Source organism: Erpetoichthys calabaricus, chromosome 2, assembly GCF_900747795.2.
Source record: "Erpetoichthys calabaricus chromosome 2, fErpCal1.3, whole genome shotgun sequence".
Lineage (NCBI taxonomy): Eukaryota > Metazoa > Chordata > Cladistia > Polypteriformes > Polypteridae > Erpetoichthys > Erpetoichthys calabaricus.
Genome location: NC_041395.2, coordinates 88,222,839 through 88,245,156, shown reverse-complemented (window position 1 = coordinate 88,245,156; position 22,318 = coordinate 88,222,839). Strand labels below are relative to the sequence as shown.

The 22,318-nt window shown below is 37.3% G+C and overlaps 1 protein-coding gene across 1 annotated transcript in view; it reads left to right on the top strand.

Annotated features, from left to right (window-relative positions):
* LOC114646078 (sorting nexin-27-like) overlaps positions 1 to 22,318 on the top strand; it is a 167,545-nt gene that overhangs the window by 103,692 nt on the left and 41,535 nt on the right. The window contains 1 exon segment of the mRNA XM_051923278.1: positions 19,375 to 19,464. Within this exon segment, the coding sequence (XP_051779238.1) occupies positions 19,375 to 19,464 (90 nt within the window).

Sequence of the window (22,318 nt, the reverse complement as noted above, 5' to 3'; positions counted from 1 at the left end):
CAAAAAGACCTGGACGTCCACGGAAGACAACAGTGGTGGATGATCACAGAATCATTTCCATGGTGAAGAGAAACCCCTTCACAAAGGCCAACCAAGTGAACAACACTCTCCGGGGGGGTAGGCGTATCGATATCCAAGTCTACCATAAAGAGAAGACTGCATGAAAGTAAATACAGAGGGTGCACTGCAAGGTGCAAGCCACTCATAAGCCTCAAGAATAGAAAGGCTAGATTGGACTTTGCTAAAGAACATCTAAAAAAGCCAGCACAGTTGGACAGATGAAACCAAGATCAACCTCTACCAGAATGATGGCAAGAAAAAAGAATGGAGAAGACGTGGAAACAGCTCATTTTCCAAAGCATACCACATCATCTGTAAAACACGGTGGATCAGTGTGATGCTTAGGCGTGCATGGCTGCCAGTGGCACTGGGACTCTAGTGTTTATTGATGATGTGACTCAGGACAGAAGCAGCCGAATGAATTCTGAGGTGTTCAGAGACATACTGTCTGCTCAAATCCAGCTAAATGCAGTCAAATTGATTGGGCAGCGTTTCATGATACAGATGGACAATGACCCAAAACATACAGCCAAAGCAACCCAGGAGTTTATTAAAGCAAAGAAGTGGAAAATTCTTGAATGGCCAAGTCAGTCACCTGATCTTAACCCAATTGAGCATGCATTTCACTTGTTGAAGACTAAACTTTCGATTGATGCAACATTTGTGTAAAAGTGCAATTATTTAGTTCAAAGAATTGTATTCCTTAGACAGTGTTCATTACATTAGCACACGTATGCTCTTAAGTTACATTTTCTGAAAAAGTACAAAGCAGAAAGTCTTGCTGCAGATTTTTAAGTGTTTAATACTTCTAAGGCTGTTGTCGACAGCAAGGGGAAGAGGTGTGAAAACATTTTTAAGCATCACCAGGCGTTCCTTATAATGTGTATTGCTTGATTTTTATCAGTATAATGGCAAGACAATGAGATGATCTAAGTGTCACATAGTTTGAACCTCCTTTTTCTTTACAGTATGACTTGAAATACCAGTCATCACTATCATTAAAGGAAATACTCTGCCAAAGTTGATTACTCTGATTTTGCACTGTCAGATAGTCAGTGAGCTCAAGAAGAAAGTGACATTGAGAGTGTTGTTAAATTATCCCCATCTGTGAGAGAGAGAGAGATAAACATTATTCAAAAGTGTTTTCTATCAGGTCCTCCTGGATTTCTAACCAGACGTGAAATTAAAAAGTCCCTATGCTTTTGCATTCTTTGACCCTTCACTATTATTATATCTTCTGTTTATGTCATATCTCTAAATGTCGTGGTCAATAATATGACATACTTAATATGTAACAAGGCAACTATTGAAAATAAAATTTATTGCTAATTATTTACACTGTTGATTGATCTAATTATAATAATACATATAACATGAACAGTTTTAAATGTGAAACAGTGGCACACTGGTTTTCTTCCACATCTCCAAAGGCAAATGCTTTAGGCTAATTGATGATTCAAAATTAGACCTTTGTGCAAGTGGGTGGGTGAGCGTGCGTATGTGAGGGCTTTGCAACAAGTCTGACACCCTATCCAGAGCCTTGTACCTGATGCTGTCAATATAGGCTCCAGTACCTGACCCTGAATGGTCAGTCACTCAGTCAGTCATTTTCCAACCCGCTATATCCTAACACAGGGTCACGGGAGTCTGCTGGAGCCAATCCCAACCAACACAGGGCGCAAGGCAGGAACAAATCCCGGGCAGAGACTTCAGCCCACCACAGGATACACGCACACACACACACACACCAAGCACACACTAGGGACAATTTAGGATCGCCAATGCACCTAACCTGCATGTCTTTGGACTGTGGGAGGAAACCGGAGCACCCCTCGCTCGTTCTCCTTGTTCCTCACACCGGCTCTCTCCACCTGCTTCCTGTCTTCTCCTACTACCTCCCATTCTCTCTTTCCTTCTTTTCTTTTTTCCCCCTTTAACCGGCTCGCGCTTCTCTATATAGGCGGAGAGGACATGGCAGCTGCAGCCCATTAGCCACAGGAACGATCACGGATGTGGGCATTCTCTCACCTGTGCACTTAGGTGAGAAACGCCCACACCGCAGATCACCCTGCAGCTCGCTACAGTCACCACGCCCCCTCGCTAAGCTGCGAGCGCGGCGATTATTTATTTAAAACAAAACGGCCTTTGCTGGAAGAGCTGTGGACCCATAACACCACACTATCTTTGGAGCTTTCCTGGAGAGCTGTCCTTGAGGATAATTGTATTATCCTGTAACATAACACAGTAATTTCAGACATCAGGGCTTTTAATATGTAGGAGGTTACCCTGGCAGCATTCAAATAGATCTAGACATTTATTATTTCAAAAATGTATATTCTGTACCTAGGGTTATTAAAAGAAAGTCACAAGTTACTTTTAATGTTTTCTTCTCAAAGTTGTGTCAAAAGTATTCTAATGTCTGTACCTGGTTCTTGGTGCAATTACCTCTGGCATGAGCTACAGCATATATATAGACTTTCTTATATTGTTTAATAAGGTCAGTCCAAGATTCTTCCAAAACATTCTCCAGTCATCCATGTGTTACTTTTCCCAAATTTTTGGTAACACTTCAGTCTTAGGTGCTGCAAAAATGTGTCTGTTAGGCATTTAATCTTGTGTAACAAGACTTTAACAAAAGGGTTATTTTACTTACAAAGCAAAGTGTTTATTCATCTCTGTGATGTGGCCTACTTAAATAACTACACTTTGAATGGTCACGAGTGACTTAAGTGGGACATATTTCTCTTGATATTTCATACTTTAACATATGGTCTGTGAATCCTTCATATTCATAAGTAATTTTGCCAGCATTATAAATGCCACGCTGCATAGAGATGAATGAGTTATTTTACTGATGCTTTGTAACTATCATTAACACAAAAAGAAGGGTTTGTTAAGGTCTTGTTTCGTAACATTAAATGAGTAATAGATGTATTTTTACAGTATCTAAAGTAAAGTGTTACCAAATTTTTAATATCTTACTTGATCACAGGATTTGAAGCAGGTTTAAGTTAGCTGTTTGAAATGGCTATTGCAAAACATTGATTTTATTTCTCCATTATTTCATATCTATGTCAGTTGTGGATTTTAGGTATGTTTTGGATTGTTGTCATGCTAAATGTTCCAGGTCTATGAAAAAAAAAGTCAATGCTTACTGGCAGAAGCAACCAGGCTTTTGCTCAGACCATCATTATACTGGTGCTAACTTGTTGGTTTGATTGTATTTGTGTTATTTAATCATTTTCCAGTATTCAACTTCTGTGCAGCTACATTTATTGAGATTTGTTTTTTGATCATACTTCTGTTCCATTTTAAATATTTGTTCAGTGCTTTGTGTAAGGAAGAGGTGCTTTATTAATACAATGTGCAACTATTTTGATATTTACTGTGTACATCCCAGAATTCAGTCTTCTGTAGCTCTTCCTCAGTAAGAGAGGCCAGGGTTCAGATGAGAGGATTAACCAGAGTTCATCCATTCATATTTGTTGTACAATGTTTACACAATTTCACAGCAGCTGTAATGTCTTTCTAGATGTGAAAATGAAACTAACTAAAGAATATGATCACAATTCTTTTGGCTTTAAAATACCTCTTCTACAGGGACAATGAGTAAATGTCACTGAAAATATTATCTGCATCCCAAGGAGTATAAGAGGTGAACGTAGAGTAACTGCTGCAATTATAATGTATTCGTCCTTAGTGAATCAATTTTCTGTTCTGATCTAGGGCTGGGCTTACTATCAAGTTTAAAAAAAAAAAAAGTATGCATCCTTTAATCAAAAATATTGTTACTGTTCTTTTAAAACAAATCACATTAAAAATCATAGGATCTTACCATAAACAGTTGTGCAGCATGGGAGAAAATTAACACTAATCTTTTCATGTGAATGCCTTACAAACAGCTGAAACACTATCGAAATCTTTCACTCAACAGCCATGTAAACAATTCACTTCTTCTGTTGTGAAATTGAAAGGTATGTGACACTGATCAAACACTGTCACCTACTGACAAGGAGAATAGCGAGGTACCAATTGAATGGGTTTCCACAAGTATAAATGCATTTTGGTCACTGATCGCATGTGAGCTTTGCATTGCAGTCTGCACACAATCTTTACTCAGTAGTTATAAATTGTGTTTTAGTGTTGCTCACAGAGCTCTACATATAACCTCCTCATGCTGGTAGCACTAGTTTTAACAATACACTTCACAAACCTTCAAAACTATTGGCCAACAGTGACTCGTAAGCTCCCTGAAAATCTCCTTTGTTAATGTGCTTTATTCCATTATAACGTATTATTTTTCTTTAGTCCTTAAGTAGCAAATTCATAACTTAGTAACAAATTTAGTACAAAAGTAAACATTGTTAACAAGTATTAAGTATCCTTGTGTTTCTGGAGCACTTTTTCTTTTTACAGCTATTTTCTCAAGCACACATTACTAGTATGACATGAAATACTGTTTGTTTATATGAGGTTAAATCAAAAAGTAAGGCAATTTGAACTGCAACAGATAGGAGCTGAAACAATAGTAACACATTCGCAATGGCTTATAGTTAGTTTGAACATGCACAGCTCAGCACTATGGTGTTAGTCTAGTTGAAGTCAACATCAAATGCTGTTTGAGTATCCGTCTTGCACAAACTTTACAATACCCCAAGTCATCATACTCAATGCCAAGTGAAGATAGTTGATACCAAATATGCAGCATCAGTGGACAACATAATCCATTCGTTTTCTCTGATGAAGGCATTCACCATATCAATATGGGCTTATGTGTGTCATGTTGATGGTCAACCAGATTGATTTTCATCAGTTACACTTGTTCTTCCTACTTTAAACCTTTCTACCCATTCATAAACTTTGTATTGAGAATTTTTGCTTTCATCACTGTACTGAGCCTAACATCCATCAGTGAATTTTAGAAGGTTTCATTCCATCTTCCCAAAGAAATCTTACTATGGTGTCTTGTACAACAATGGTTCAGTACTGCAGCGTAGCATCCCGTGTTCATTTGACATTGGGTTCAACTAGACTAATACCATATTGCTGCACTGTACATGCTGAAACTACCCATAAGTCATTGAGGTCATGTTGTAGTACATCAGCTTCTATCCATTGTGGCCACCTGTAATTTGCATATTGCCATTACTTTTTGATTAATTTTTGTGTTATTAATAGAGACCCAGGGACAGAAAACATTGTACATATACCATATGTTGTTTTACGATGTTTGTGAATGTGTTGACTGTGACCAAGAAATTTGTCTTTTATTCTATTTTTAAAAGAATCCCACTTCTATTAAAGTCCAGAAGGATTTGAGAAAGACTTGCAGTTTTTGTTTGTTTCTATTTGTCAATAAGGGCTTTCTTCTGGTATACATCATTTTTTACAAAATTCAAAGCTTAAAATGGTACCTATATTCCGTTTTTAAATATGTAACAGAATAGCATTTTAAAATGCATCTATTTCACATACTCTACTTAAATAATTCAAATAGCATTTTGTCACTAGCTATTCTTGAATACAACTCATTGTTACAAAAATATTTAATATATGTCAACATAATCAATTTATAAGTTATATTTTTGAAAAGATATGAGAATTGCAGTAATGCATTTGACTTGTGGCAGGAGTGGTATCATGTTATTGCCTAAAGTCTATGTCGAAGGTATGTTTTAAAACAACTCACAATGAGTTTTAGACTGAAAGCATATTGTATTTGTGTACTGTAGATGCTACAATGTCCCCACATATTGTGGTGCATTTGTAGCTGGAGTGTAGGGTCATTTTCACAACAGTTAATCTGTCAAATAATTTTAAAGAATGTTTCAGATTGACCATCTCCAATTTTCTTCATACAGTTCATTTGTTTCTGAGATATGAAGACTTTAAAAAGGGCCTACGGCCATAATTTTACTATATTTTGCTGCTATAAAATGAAATTATTCCATAAGTCATAACTTTTAAACTGTTATTGCTAGATGCATGAAAATTTAAGGGATTGTTATTTAGTATTTAATGTAAACTATAATACGTAATATAACATAAAATTGATCCAATGTTGCATATTTGCCAATTTATGGCTTGCTGAAAATTGTATTTTTTTTTTTTGGTGCTTTTGAGCAACTTTGGCTCTCTGTATCTCCACACTAAACCACTTCCGATCTTTCAAATATTGATAGGTATTGGTCACATATCAGTTCTTCTTTAGTAACTAAGTGTCTGTCTGAAAGAAATCAAGCTTTCTGAGACATTATGAATCATTAAAAATGGAACAAAATCATTTCAGGCCTATATTTCAAAGGTATATTGCCCATGTATAATAAAGTATATCATAAAAATAATTCTAATACTGGAAAGAGCTTTGTTTAATTAATAAATGCACATAATAGGAAGTTGGTACCTTGAATCAAACTATCAAGAACATCCATTTTATCTGAGTTGCTAAAGAGGAAGTGTCACAGAGTGGGGGGAAAAAGGAGCTGCAGACAAGATTTTCTAGATCAACCATCATTTCTGGAGACAACCATCCACTTGTGCCATTCATTTAAACCATCTGTGGGCAGAAGGGTGTCAAGTGGTCCTAACTTCAGTGTGGTTTTGGGAATCACCAAAAAGCAATTTTTCAAATACCATTAAATCAGGAGAGTGTCTCACAGATGCAGCTCCTGGGAAATGTGCTGTGTTTGTCTTTGACCAGTAGTGGTGGATAGGCCAACATTCATGCATCATCAGAGGAGAAACAAAATGAACATCTTTCTTATGCATCCTATGGGTCCCTCTTATGCATATCCTTAAGGTCATTGATATACTACTTACATAAATGGGTAGGCAGGATTAACTTCCAAAGGACATGAAAAAGGATATCTATGCATTGTTCAAACTCTTAAAGTAGACACTGTTTCTTTGCAGTCTGTTTTCAGTTGTAGAAATGGGTTTAGCAGAATATGACAGAATAAAAGCATATTTTCTTTTAGTATTTAGACATAATATACATATACATATTTTGTGAATTTCCCATTGGGATTAATAAAGTATCTATCTATCTATCTATCTAGCTATCTATCTATCTATCTATCTATCTATCTATCTATCTATCTATCTACAGTGGTGTGAAAAACTATTTGCCCCCTTCCTGATTTCTTATTCTTTTGCGTGTTCGTCACACAAAATGTTTCTGATCATCAAACACATTTAACCATTAGTCAAAAATAACACAAGTAAACACAAAATGCAGTTTGTAAATGGTGGTTTTTATTATTTAGGGAGAAAAAAAAATCCAAATCTACATGGCCCTGTGTGAAAAAGTAATTGCCCCCTGAACCTAATAACTGGTTGGGCCACCCTTAGCAGCAATAACTGCAATCAAGCGTTTGCGATAACTTGCAATGAGTCTTTTACAGCGCTCTGGAGGAATTTTGGCCCACTCATCTTTGCAAAATTGTTGTAATTCAGCTTTATTTGAGGGTTTTCTAGCATGAAGCGCCTTTTTAAGGTCATGCCATAGCATCTCAATTGGATTCAGGTCAGGACTTTGACTAGGCCACTCCAAAGTCTTCATTTTGTTTTTCTTCAGCCATTCAGAGGTGGATTTGCTGGTGTGTTTTGGGTCATTGTCCTGTTGCAGCACCCAAGATCGCTTCAGCTTGAGTTGACGAACAGATGGCCGGACATTCTCCTTCAGGATTTTTTGGTAGACAGTAGAATTCATGGTTCCATCTATCACAGCAAGCCTTCCAGGTCCTGAAGCAGCAAAACAACCCCAGACCATCACATTACCACCACCATATTTTACTGTTGGTATGATGTTCTTTTTCTGAAATGCTGTGTTCCTTTTACGCCAGATGTAATGGGACATTTGCCTTCCAAAAAGTTCAACTTTTGACTCATCAGTCCACAAGGTATTTTCCCAAAAGTCTTGGCAATCATTGAGATGTTTCTTAGCAAAATTGAGACAAGCCCTAATGTTCTTTTTGCTTAACAGTGGTTTGCGTCTTGGAAATCTGCCATGCAGGCCGTTTTTGCCCAGTCTCTTTCTTATGGTGGAGTCGTGAACACTGACCTTAATTGAGGCAAGTGAGGCCTGCAGTTCTTTAGACGTTGTCCTGGGGTCTTTTGTGACATCTCGGATGAGTCGTCTCTGCGCTCTTGGGGTAATTTTGGTCGGCCGGCCACTCCTGGGAAGGTTCACCACTGTTCCATGTTTTTGCCATTTGTGGATAATGGCTCTCATTGTGGTTCGCTGGAGTCCCAAAGCTTTAGAAATGGCTTTATAACCTTTACCAGACTGATAGATCTCAATTACTTCTGTTCTCATTTGTTCCTGAATTTCTTTGGAACTTGGCATGATGTCAACCTTTTGAGGTGCTTTTGGTCTACTTCTCTGTGTCAGGCAGCTCCTATTTAAGTGATTTCTTGATTGAAACAGGTGTGGCAGTAATCAGGCCTGGGGGTGGCTATGGAAATTGAACTCAGGTGTGATACACCACAGTTAGGTTATTTTTTAACAAGGGGGCAATTACTTTTTCACACAGGGCCATGTAGGTTTGGATTTTTTTTCTCCCTAAATAATAAAAACCATCATTTAAAAACTGCATTTTGTGTTTACTTGTGTTATATTTGACTAATGGTTAAATGTGTTTGATGATCAGAAACATTTTGTGTGACAAACATGCAAAAGAATAAGAAATCAGGAAGGGGGCAAATAGTTTTTCACACCACTGTATCTATCTATCTATCTATCTATCTATCTATCTATCTATCTATCTATCTATCTATCTATCTATGATTTCACTGATGCATTTTTAGAATAATTTTACACAGGTCTGTGATTATGTTATAAGCAGTATATAGTATCTCCGTACATTGTATTTCTCTTTGTATTCAAACATGCCATGTTGGATTCCTTATTAAATATAATTTGGTTCAGGGACTAACTTAATATTTTGTCTATTTGCTAATTTAAACAAGCTTTTTCCAGTTGTGTAAGTCTTTTTATGGTAGACTTTGTCACACATGGCCAATGTGTATTTGAAATATAGACATGACGTGCTTTTTTTTTGTTTGTTTTTCATTTTAATTCCTCATAAATCAAAAGGTTTGATTTCCATCAGACGGACACATGTAGTTGCTAAGGAAGATCTATAAAATGAGTAATACACTATTTTAAGAGATTTTGTAAATCAAAATCAAAATTTGAAAGATCTGATGTGGTTTAGGGTAAAGCTATAGAGAGCCAAAAGGTATTCTGCAGCATGAAAGATATTTCTTTTTTTTATGCAGTTTTCATCAAGCTATGAATTAGCAAATATACAATTATGGATCAACTATTTTAAATGTTAAATGCATGTAGCCCTCATCTTTTCAAAATAGTTAAGGCAGTGCTCCCTTTTAGAGTCTGCATATCTCAGAAATTAATGAAGGTTGAAGCCTAAAAGTTGGCACACTTGTTTCTGCGTATAACAACACAATTATTTCCATAAAGTATGATTCAAATCAGAGATGGTTAGCGGGAATGCCTCTGTTGATTTCATATGGATTGACCCAACAAATCAACATAAATAAGAACAAAAGCACCACACAAATATGAACAGGCACCATAGACAACTTAGTTGCAGTCAGAGTCCCATGGAAAATTCATGATGATTATTTTATTTAAAGTTTGAATGTCACAATCCCTTTTCACTCCTTCTTTGAGTCCATGTTCAGAAGATTAGGTGGGCATTTGAGATTACTGAGGAGTCCACCAACTGATTTCACTGCTATGGAAATTGGAGTTTCACTAGTGTACTCTAGCACTGAGGTTCGTTTAAACAAGCAGAAAATCACAGAAAGATTAGGTTTATTAGCAGGTGTGAAAGACTTTACATAAAGATAAAATTTTGTTCTCTATATTGTATAAATTAAACACACAGTAACTCGAAAAATGTATCGTAACAATCTCTGTCCATTAAAATTACCATTGAGCTAAGGCAATTTGATAACTTGTGATATAAGCTTTGGGACTAGTGAAATCTTTTGATTTTGTTACTAAACTAGGGGGCTTCGCTCGCCCACCCCCGGGTTTGGTTTACCGGATATACAATTTAAAGAGATTATTTTCATGGGAATTGTTACATATGCATTACTTTCACTTTTACTTTAAAACATTTGTAAAAACAATACTTGTCCTTTATTTCCAGCTCTGGGCGTGGTTACATCTTTCTCGCAGGACATACAACGCTGCTCGTGTTGTGAAGGGGGTGCGGCTGAACGCATGCTAAGGAGATGCAGTTTGATCATCTGCTGTCTTTCTGCTGTTGCACTGCCCGTCGATCATTTTAAAGCCTGTACAGCCGCTGTCCTTTTTGCCATTTCGTGTCTATGCCGCTCACTTTGTTAATCGGGGGCAGGGATGGGGGGCTGAACACACGCTAAGGAGAAGTGGTCGGATCATCTGCTGGCTTGTTGCTGCTGGCGAGCTGCCTGTTCTGCTTGTTGCGCTGCCCAATCATTTCAAAGCCTGTACAGCAGCTGTCCTTTTGCCACTGTGTGTCTCAGCCACTCGCATTGTGGGGTGGGTTAGTGTGTATAAATGCACGCAAGGAGAAGCGGTCGGATCATCTGCTGGCTTTCTACTGCTTGTCGTTTTTTTAAGAGCTGGGAGCAAGTTAAAGTGTTTCTTGCAGGAATTGTCTTCCGAGAAGATCACATCTCGTCTCCCTGCCTGTCTCCCTCCCCAAGATTTTTTTTTTATAATAGGGAGATAGGTTATATATAAGTGTGAAAGCATGCACACCTTTTGCCCTCCTATGTTTTTACAAATCATGACTTAACTAATCATCGTCTAGTTTCCGCCAACCTCAAGAAACATACTACACATAACAAATTTACTTTGTCATTATTTATCAAAAAATACACTAACATGCAAAAGGTATGCGATAGATATGTACGCAATGAATCTCCATTTAAATCCATGTGTTCCTAATCAGATACACTTGGTTATCCGAGGCCCAGTGCTATTCATATGCTGGCAAAATGTTTCCATTAAGAATATTTTAGTAGTATTTATAACTTCACATTTCCAAGAGATTTTTTTCATACACCCAGGGCTTGTCACTGTCTGTGTAGTAGTTTGCACATTCTCTCTAAGTGTTTATGGATTTCTATCCTATTATATCAGTTTCCTTCCATGTCCTAAAGATTTGTATTTTTGGTTAAATGTAGACTCTAAATTGGCCCATAGATCATAGATTCTTGTTACATGTGGAAGTTTCCTCCGTAATAGTCTGGCCTCGTGTCCAGGGTGGATTCCTGTGTTGTGTTCAGTGCTGCCAGGACAAACCTGAAATGGGAACATGGGTCTGCAAAAGAAAAAAAAAATGCATAAATGATTAGCTGCTGCTTTTGTTTGTGAACGTATTAGGAACTGCATTGATGCTTGGATGTTTTCAGCTACAACAGTATCACCATGAGAATGGACATCTGTCATGCAGCAGCCCAGTGGTCAGGAACAGATTAAAGAAAGAGGCCAAAAGAAGCTAACACAACTATAGTCAGCAAGCTTGCAGATCAGTGTGGCAGTGGGCTAAAAATCCTTTCAGATAAATGATTGTTTTATCTAGTCATTTATAGTGTATATAAGGTTCCAAATTAAAGGGTTCGATTGGAGGACTAAAAAAGCAATACTTGCGTGATGAATGCAAATGCCTATTAATAGGATGTGCTGGATATGGCACAGATTCACAAGGACATAGATCCATTCTGCTTTAATTTGTTAATTAAGGTTTTTGTTAATGATGTTTGGTTTGTTGTTTTTGTGAGAAAGTTATGAAACTCTGTGGTGTTTTCTTGAGTTATAGTTAATTCGGTGTAATGCATTCACCTCCCCAGCCTCTACCTACATCTGTGGAGTGGAAAAAGCTATATGACTATGTAACACGGCTTTAGAATGTTTAGAATGACAGTAGGCTGTCAAGACAAAACCATGGTTACTGGAAGGAATGTGTTTCAGTAACCATATTGTAAACCAAGACAAACAGCACCATAGGAGGACTAACAAATCTTACCTAAGACCATAATGGCACCAAATCTTTCTCCCATGTGCAAAGATAAGGTTATTTTGATGGATCAAAAATTTTTAGAAACTGAATTTTTTTTTTATAGTGTCCAATATGAAGTGCGTAAATAACTGGTTAACATTACTCACTCTGTCTGGATTGGTGTCAGGCTCTAGCCGTCCAAACTGCCATTAACTGGTGTTGAGTCATTATAAAAAAATAGTTCTGTTTTTCCATTCAGGCTTGCAACAGGAACTTTATTTTTTCCATTTGACAACAGCAGAACTGTACTGTGAGGGTTATATCTTTTGATTTCTCTAGCACCTTCAGTACCATCAAGCCATCCCACTTAAAGGGTAAACTCTGAGATAAATCGGTGGATGAGCCTATGGTGTCTGGGGTAATGGACTATCTGTCACGCAAGACCACAGTTTGTGGGACTCGAGAACTGTGTTTCTGATATGGATGTGAGCAACACTGGAGCACCACAAGGAACAGTTCTGTCTCCTTTTCTCTTCATTCTGTATACCTCAGACTATAAATATATCACCAGGTCAGGTAAAGTTCTCAAGTGACTCAACAGAAGTCAGACAGAGATTTTTTTTTCTTGGTGCAGAAAGAATTGTCTGCAGCTTAACAAAACCAAGGAGCTAGTTGTTGACTTTCACCACACCTAAGAGCCTCTATGCCCAGTCACTCTTCAGGGAGTGAATGTAGAGATGGTGCACTCTTACAAGTACTTGGGGTCCACATCAATGACAGTTTGTACATCTTAGTTATGGGACACACTCTGGACCCTCAGGAGGTAGTAGCAAAGGAGAGAATTAAAACAAATCAGAGTGCCATTATGAAGAATGCTGTACATTCTTTCTCTGACACAATAACACTGAGGACTTTCAGCCAACGAATTATTCAGTAGAAGTGTGTCAAATGTTACTGGGAATCCTTCAAACCGACAGCTGACTTGATTAATTATTTTTTAAAAAAACAACTTAAAAGTTGTTTATTGATGAAGGTATTTAACTTTCTATGCCTGCTTTTAGTTTACCGTCTTTGTCCAGATGCTCAGGATGATTCAGGGTTTTCTTATAGTATTTGCACTTTGTATTGTATTCTGGTTTATTGTCTCTTACTCTATTTCAATATTTCTTGTATATCCTATATGTATTTTTATTTAGTGTTTCATGTGGATGTTACTCGTATACATTGTTGTATATACCCTGTTATTTCTGAATTTTTATGTAGCACTTTGAGCCTTGGAAAGGTGCTATATAAATAGAATTTATTACAGTCATATAAAAAAGTTTGGGAACCCCTCTCAGCCTGCATAATAATTTAATTTCAACAAAAAAGATAACCAGTGGTATGTCTTTCATTTCCTAGGAACATCTGAGTACTGGCGTGTTTTCCGAATAAAGCTTTTTAGTGAAGCAGTATTTAGTTGTATGAAATTAAATCAAATGTGAACAACTGGCTGTCCAAAAATTTGGGTACCCTTGTAATTTTGCTGATTTGAATGCATGTAACTGCTCAATACTGATTACTTGCAACACCAAATTGGTTGGATTAGCTCACTAAGCCTTGAACTTTATAGACAGGTGTGTCCAATCATGAATAAAGGTATTTAATGTGGTCAATTGCAAGTTTTGCTTCCCTTTGACTCTCCTCTGAAGAGTGACAGTATAGGATCCTCAAAGCAACTCTCAAAAGATCTGAAAACAAAGATTGTTCAGTATAATGGTTTAGGGGAAGGCTACAAAAAGCTATCTCAGAGGTTTAAACTGTCAGTTTCAACTGTAAGGAATGTAATCAGGAAATGGAAGGCCACAGGTACAGTTGCTGTTAAACCCAGGTCTGGCAGGCCAAGAGAACTACAGGAGTGGCATATGCGCAGGATTGTGAGAATGGTTACAGACAACCCACAGATCACCTCCAAAGACCTGCAAGAACATCTTGCTGCAGATGGTGTATCTGTACAGCGTTCTACAATTCAGCTCAATTTGCACAAAGAGCATCTGTATGACAGGGTGATGAGAAAGAAGCCTGTTCTGCACTCACGCCTCAGAGTTGCTTGTTGTATGCAAATGCTCATTTAAACAAGCCAGATTCATTTTGGAACAAAGTGCTTTGGACTGATGAGACAAAAATTGAGTTATTTGGTCATAACAAAAAGCGCTTTGCATGGCGGAAGAAGAACACCGCATTCCAAGGAAAACACCTGCTACCTACTGTCAAATTTGGTGGAGGTTCCATCATGCTGTGTGGCTAGTTCAGGGACTGGGGCCCTTGTTAAAGTTGAGGGTCGGATGAATTCAACCCAATATCAACAAATTCTTCAGGATAATGTTCAAGCATCAGTCACAAAGTTGAAGTTACACAAGGGTTAGATATTCTAACAAGACAATGACCCAAAATACAGTTGGAAATCTCCAAAGGCATTCATGCAGAGTTAGACGTACAATTTTGTGGAATGGCCGTCACAGTCCCCTGACTTGAATATCATCGAAAAATCTATGGGATGATTTGAAGCAGGCTGTCCATGCTCGGCAGCCATCAAATTTAACTGAACTGGAGAGATTTTGTATGGAAGAATGGTTAAAAATACCTCCATCCAGAATCCAGACACTCATCAAAGGCTATAGGAGGCGTCTAGAGGCTGTTATATTTGTAAAAGGAGGCTCAACTAAGTATTGATGTGATATCTCTGTTGGGGTGCCCATATTTATGCACCTGTCTAATTTTGTTATGATGCATATTGCATATTTTCTGTTAATCCAATAAACTTAATGTCACTGCTGAAATACTACAGTTTCCATAAGGTATGTCATATATTAAAAGGAAGTTGCTACTTTGAAAGCTCAGCCAATGATAAACAAAAATCCAAAGAATTAAGAGGGGTTCCCAAACTTTTTCATATGGCTGTATTTCCCCCAGGGACAAATTAAGTTCTATGACCGTAATCATCATCATTATTATTATTATTATTAGTGTGTGTGTACAATAACTGAAGTATTAAAAATTAGATTCAAACTATCTTTATTTGGACAACAACATAACAGAATTTGAAATGATTGAGAACATGTATATATAATCAGCAAATGCAAAAAAAAAAAAATGGCAGGTTAGAGTTTCTGATTTTGCTGTACAAATCTTTTCACTAATTTAAAATGCATTTCTTGGTCACATAGTATTTTGATATTTTAATTAAGCTTTTCAAATTGATGTAATGAATAGGCTCAGAAAGCACTGCATTAGTGGTGCCATCAGTCCCTGGATATGGAGAGAGTTTCAGTACAGAGTGGTTCATTTAGCAAAGTAGCTGCGTGGTTTGCCTGTTTTAGCAAAGTGAGCAGAGAAAATAAAGGCAACTACAAGGCTGTCAGAAATAAGGAAACTCCAGTAAAAGATTTAATGTTAGTTATTAATTGTTTGAAGTTCAAATAAGCAGGTTCTGATAACCTACATAATATTACCAACTGCCCAAAATTTGTAATACATACTTCATAGGCATTGAAATATTTAATAAGTGAAAACAAACTTGTGCTTGTTAATCATACATACAAGTAGGAAGTCACTGTCCCCGTAACAATAAATTTAAACTTGACCTTGAAGTACACTCAGCATTCCATTGCTGTTTTCTTTTTAAGCATGAGTAAGCCCTAAGATGAACTAGCACTCCATCCTGGGATGGTTCCTGCCGTGCTGCATACTGTACATGTGTGTATGCCAACTGTGCAAATACTAAACCGATCTTGTTCTTAAATATACTAATATCAAATATGCTGGCAGTTGATTTTATTTTTTTTTTCCCTCATGTGATGACTCATGGATTTCAAGATAATATATATGTTTAATTCTCATTTGAAAATCATTCATAATTTTTGGGACTTCGGGACTATTTTAGAAAATGATAAACTAACTAAAATGCTGTACAAATTATAGCCTGTAACATTAAACATGTGCTTACATGGTCTTTGTTCCAAAAATAAATATGACCTTTCATTTCAAAACCCTACATCCTTATTCTCATTTGAGGAAATAATACCGTTGATTTCTTCTTTTGTTTTGTGGAACAGCACTAAATTTTGAAATGCAGTAATTAGGAAATCTAATGCTGTGCTGAAAGACCATTAAAGAAAAACGAAATTATATCTAACTCTGCAGTTTCCATTTCCTGGATTGCAGTACTTCTTCTTGGCATGAATACAGCAGTTGCTACTGACATCAGAAAAAGAGATGGTTGTCTGTTATCCAAACATGTCTTCTCCCTCCCTTACCTGTACTTTCATCAGTTCTGGTCGGGACTCTGTCAGCATGATAACAGTAGATATTTTAAAATAATTAAATATAAAATACAATAAGGAGGACTGGTTTCAAAATCATAGTATCTAATGTGTCCAATGAATTACAATTTTGTATTTACTGCAATGGTTCTTACTCTAGGTAACCTTATTACATAGCATTTCTGTTCTGTTGTTATTCTGACACATTCAGAGTATATAGCTGTGTCAAGTCACCATGCGTTATTCGTGCACCTGCAAAGCAAACAATGTTAAACTAATATGCTAAAAATCTTGTATCATATTCAAGCAAATTAAAAATCTTTGTATGAAACCATGATGCTATTTTGGGATTTCTCTGCAATGTCTGGAAATATTGTTGCTATGAAACCAGCCTAGTATGTATGCAAGAGCTGCTAGTTGCAGTGTAACTACCCAGTCACTAGGGGGTTGTAGTTATATCAAAGGTAACATTTTGACATTTGTGTTTAAATAGACACATGACAAATATATAAACAGTGGACCAGTATAGAATACAGCCTTGGACAGGAGTCTAATAGAAAGTTTAACTTCAAAATATTTTCTGATATTCCCTCCTGCAATATCTTCCCTTTGTTTCACAACACACCTAATAAGGGCAAACTCTCACATACTGTTTCTGTAATCACAGCATGTGCACTCTGGATAAATATCTTGGCTAGTCCAGTTAATTAAGTAAACTTGAACTTGGCCAGACTCCATGGTTGGATTTGAAAAGGCTATGAAATGGATGTCCCACAACATATCAAGCAGAGTAGGATTTCAGTAAAAAGCCTAATCCAGCTGTATCGTTTACAGCAGTGGTCCCCAACCTTTTTGACTGCAAGGACCACTTTATTAGATGCAATTTTTCCATGGACCGGTCGGGGGCGGGTTTTAGTTTTATACACAATTTACATAACATTTCTGTTATTATTAAGTTATTAAGCAGTTCGCATATGTTTGCAACCCGAGATTTTTCTTCTTTTTTTGCATATAACAAAGACATATGCCTTGCATTTGTCATTCCAACAGACTGCACATCACAAACATTAACACTGTTATCGTTTTTTTCGTGTCTGCCGTTTCTATAGGAGGTTGACAATGAGTTAAATTCCAATGGATGTTTTTCAAATGTTGACAAGCAGTAAGCAAAAGGTATCACTGAAAACCACAGAAAACAAAAACATCAAAAAAAAAACAGTACGAGGAAAGTTCAAAGAAAGATTTTTTTTTTTTTTTTTTAACAATGTTTCTGTTTGGGGATCGTTGTGTAAATGTGTACGACTGAGCTGCGACCACAGATCTAACTGCTCTGTGGATGATTCATTCAAGCATTTCAAGGTCACTTCGTTGTAATGAAAGCATCTGCTGAATGTACTTCGTAGTAACGAGATTTCTATAGACTCGTGTCATATGGGGAAACTGTCAGGACCATAAAAATACTTTGTTGTAATACTTTCTCAACTCGGTCTTTCTCCTCTCTCTGTGCCGCTGCAAAGCCCCGCCCGCCAAGCATTCTGAAAAGTCTGAATGAGTTTCCGTTGCCGGCAGTTCTCTCGCGGCCCGGCTGTCAGACAGCTGCGGCCCGGTAGTGGGTCGCGGACCAGTGGTTGGGAACCCCTGGTTTACAGGACCAATAGTTTAACTCATTGCATTTCTCTGAACACAAATGTGAATTTGTTTTGTTGTGCCAGTTTTGTATGTCACTTCCATCAGTCATTTCACTTGACAATCACTTTCAGAATCACGATGATGTCTAGTGGATAAACCTCATGGTTAGATTCCCAGCATTGACACACAAGCCCCTTTCAGCATACTGTACTGCTCCAGCTTAGTTTATTATATTTTTCATAATAAACTGACACTATTGTTAAAAAAAAGTTTAGTCACATTTATTCTTCATGTTGTCTGTTATTGTTATTCATTATTTAACTATTTGGGAGTTAAACTGCTGTGTAAATATAAACCCAAACCTATTTCCATCCCAAAGTTTTGTTCTTGCATTGTGCAGCTCTTCCATCACCTCGTCTAGTCACTAATTTTGCCATTATCAGCAGATTTACTTTGCTCAAGAATCCAAGTGAAAGTGCCTTCTGTGCCCTCTGCAAGTCAAGTAACCTCCCAGTGGCTCATCTGTAGAAATATAGAGACAGTTAAACTGTGATTTTAGAAGTCACTTCAGATTAAACCATCAAATAAATACATGCATGAAAAGAGAGACAAGAGTTTTGTCATAAAAAGTCCAATGGTTTATGATGGACTGTTTTTGTTCTTGCAGTGTTTGGAGCTAGTTTGCCTGTGATTTGTCATTTTCAGACTTTTATTGTAAATAGATTACTCAGTAAAACTGCAAGTGATGAAAGTGATTTACCTACACTTTGCAGGTGATTTTAATTATTGTCTCAGTTTCAAATCATACCAAACCACCCTTTAGTTAGAAACCACCCTTTTAATAATGTTTGTACTGATTATGCTTTTAAGTATTAACTATGGGCCATTCATTCAACTGTAAAAGAAGAAAGATCATAACATCCCAAATAGAAAAATTGCAGATTATTCCACATATCCCAGCATTTTAAAATTCATAAATCAGTTAGTCTATAAACAAGTTATATAATATGCAAGCCACTTAAAGCATTAATCACAGAGGCAGTTTATTTATGTTTTTTGATACAATTATACCTTGCTTATCAAGATGTTTTTTACTCTGTGTATTGTAAAGAATATCTCTACACAAAAAAACATTTTAAGAAGGATAAACAAAGAGTTGAGTTTCTTACCTACCTGATACCATATAAAAATGTAAATGAGATGAAGAATGTGGAAGAGATTTTTCTAGAGTGTCAAATATTGAATTTATGCCACTTTTTGATTCAATCATACTTACAGAGCATATATAATGTGATTATTATTTTGTGAAAATCAAATGGCTGTATTCACTTAATCACATATTGTTATGATCTTAATTTCTGTAGGCAGTAGATGATGTAAAAAAAGGCTACATTAAAGTTGGGGAGAAGGCCTACCAGCTTCAGAAACTGGCAGAGCAGAGAAAAATGGGAATGGTAAGTGAAGTATGTATTATTTGTGCAACTGTGGGCTTAATGAGCTGTGTGCAAGGGATTTTACACTCCTTCCATTTTTTGCCACCCCCTACCACCGTCAGGGCTCTGTTTCCTTCACTGTGTCATCAGTGGGCTACTGTTTATGCAGTTCTCCGTGTTTGTTTTTAGCAGTAATTTGAAAATCAACATAGGCATGTACAAAATTGTGCCATTAATGCTCAGTCCATTGTCCAAGTCCATTTCTAAGATGTAGAGAATATCTGGAAGTGGTTTTTGAACAGGAAACTGATTTTCTAGTGCTTCCAACCATCAAAATTGAATATGGATATTGGTGCTCTGCTTTAGTGAACCATTAAGTATGCAGTTATTTTTTTATTAACCAGGTAAGGTAATTACACATCTACACACTTTTTAAAGTACTATTTAAAAACTGAATTGCAAATTCCTAAAACATTCTTATAGAGTGAGCTATTTGGACATGCCCGCATTGAATTATTGAAATGTATCCCTTAGGTTTTATCTTAATGTGTTAGAGTCATCCTTAGTTACCAAAATCTTTTTTTTAAGTTTCCAAAAACGCCTGAAGCTTGGTTACACTACATATTTTCCATGATTTGTCACATAATTTATGTTAATGCAACATTTTTAAGTATAGCACATTTTTAGTTACATTTGGATGAAAAATAAACTGTTCCCTGCTTCTCACCCTCAGGCATGCCACATAAAGCTGATTGTGAAAGAAACAGTGCTTGTTTTTTCAAAGTTTGGGCCTGCACTTTATTAATAATCCTGGCGTAGTAGATGATAGGCAATCGGTGGTGTTTGAACTGGAAAGGCAAAGCAGTTCAGTGTATAAATACAGATTTCCTTTTGCTACATCCCTTTAAATTTGTACCTTTTTGTGATGCCTTGTGTGCTTTCTTGTTTGGCACTGCCCTCTTCCCACGGCATCAGTAGTCATGTGTGAGTAAACAAATGAGACTTGCTTAGCAAAAACAAGTGATGGTTTATTCAAAACATGGAGAAATTATGGAGTGCATTCCAAACTGATGTGCAAAACAGTACAATTAATAAACACTTCAATAAATAATGGATTCAGATAAATACAGTGCATCCGGAAACTATTCACAGCGCCTCACTTTTTCCACATTTTGTTATGTTACAGCCTTATTCCAAAATGGATTAAATTCATTTTTTTCCTCAGAATTCTACACACAACACCCCATAATGACAACGTGAAAAAAGTTTACTTGAGATTTTTGCAAATTTATTAAAAATAAAAAAATTGAGAAAGCACATGTACATAAGTATTCACAGCCTTTGCCATGACGCTCAAAATTGAGCTCAGGTGCATCCTGTTTCCCCTGATCATTCTTGAGATGTTTCTGCAGCATTGGAGTCCAGCTGTGGTAAATTCAGTTGACTGGACATGATTTGGAAAGGCACACACCTGTCTATATAAGGTCCCACAGTTGACAGTTCATGTCAGAGCACAAACCAAGCATGAAGTCAAAGGAATTGTCTGTAGACCTCCGAGACAGGATTGCCTTGAGGCACAAATCTGGGGAAAGTTACAGAAAAAATTCTGTTGCTTTGAAGGTCCCAATGAGCACAGTGGTTTCCATCATCCGTAAGTGGAAGAAGTTCGAAACCACCAGGACTCTTCCTAGAGCTGGCCGGCCATCTAAATTGAGCGATCAGGGGAGAAGGGCCTTAGTCAAGGAGGTGACCAAGAACCCGATGGTCACTCTGTCAGAGCTCTGTGGAGAGAGGAGAACCTTCCAGAAGGACAACCATCTCTGCAGCAATCCACCAATCAGGCCTGTATGGCAGAGTGGCCAGACGGAAGCCACTCCTTAGTAAAAGGCACATGGCAGCCCGCCTGGAGTTTGCCAAAAGGCACCTGAAGGACTCTCAGACCATGAGAAAGAAAATTCTCTGGTCTGATGAGACAAAGATTAAACTCTTTGGTGTGAATGCCAGGTGTCACGTTTGGAGGAAACCAGGCACTGCTCATCACCATCCCTACCACCCAATACCATCCGTACAGTGAAGCATGGTGGTGGCAGCATCATGCTGTGGGGATGTTTTTCAGCGGCAGGAACTGGGAGACTAGTCAGGATAAAGGGAAAGATGACTGCAGCAATGTACAGAGACATCCTGGATGAAAACCTGCTCCAGAGCGCTCTTGACCTCAGACTGGGGCGACAGTTCATCTTTCAGTAGGACAATGACCCTAAGCACACAGCCAAGAAAGATATCAAAGGAGTGGCTTCAGGACAACTCCTTGAGTGGCCCAGACTTGAATCCGATTGAACATCTCTGGAGACATCTTAAAATGGCTGTGCACCGATGCTTCCCATCCAACCTGATGGAGCTTGAGAGGTGCTGCAAAGAGGAATGGGCGAAACTGGCCAAGGATAGGTGTGCCAAGCTTGTGGCATCATATTCAAAAAGACTTGAGGCTGTAATTGCTGCCAAAAGTGCATCGACAAAGTATTGAGCAAAGGCTGTGAATACTTAAGTACATGTGATTTCTCAGTTTTTTTATTTTTAATAAATTTGCAAAACCCTCAAGTAAACTTTTTTCAAATTGTCATTATGGGGTGTTGTGTGTAGAATTCTGAGGAAATAAAAAAAATTTAATCAATTTTGAAATAAGGCTGTAACATAACAAAATGTGGAAAAAGTGATGCGCTGTGAATACTTTCCGGATGCATTGTAGATAGATAGATCTTTATTGTCATTGTCACTTTTACAAAGGAACAACGAAATTGAAGGTGCAGTCGACTCAGTGTGAGGCATAAGAGTTAAAAAGACGAAGAGAGAAAATAATAACAAACCGAATAGTAAT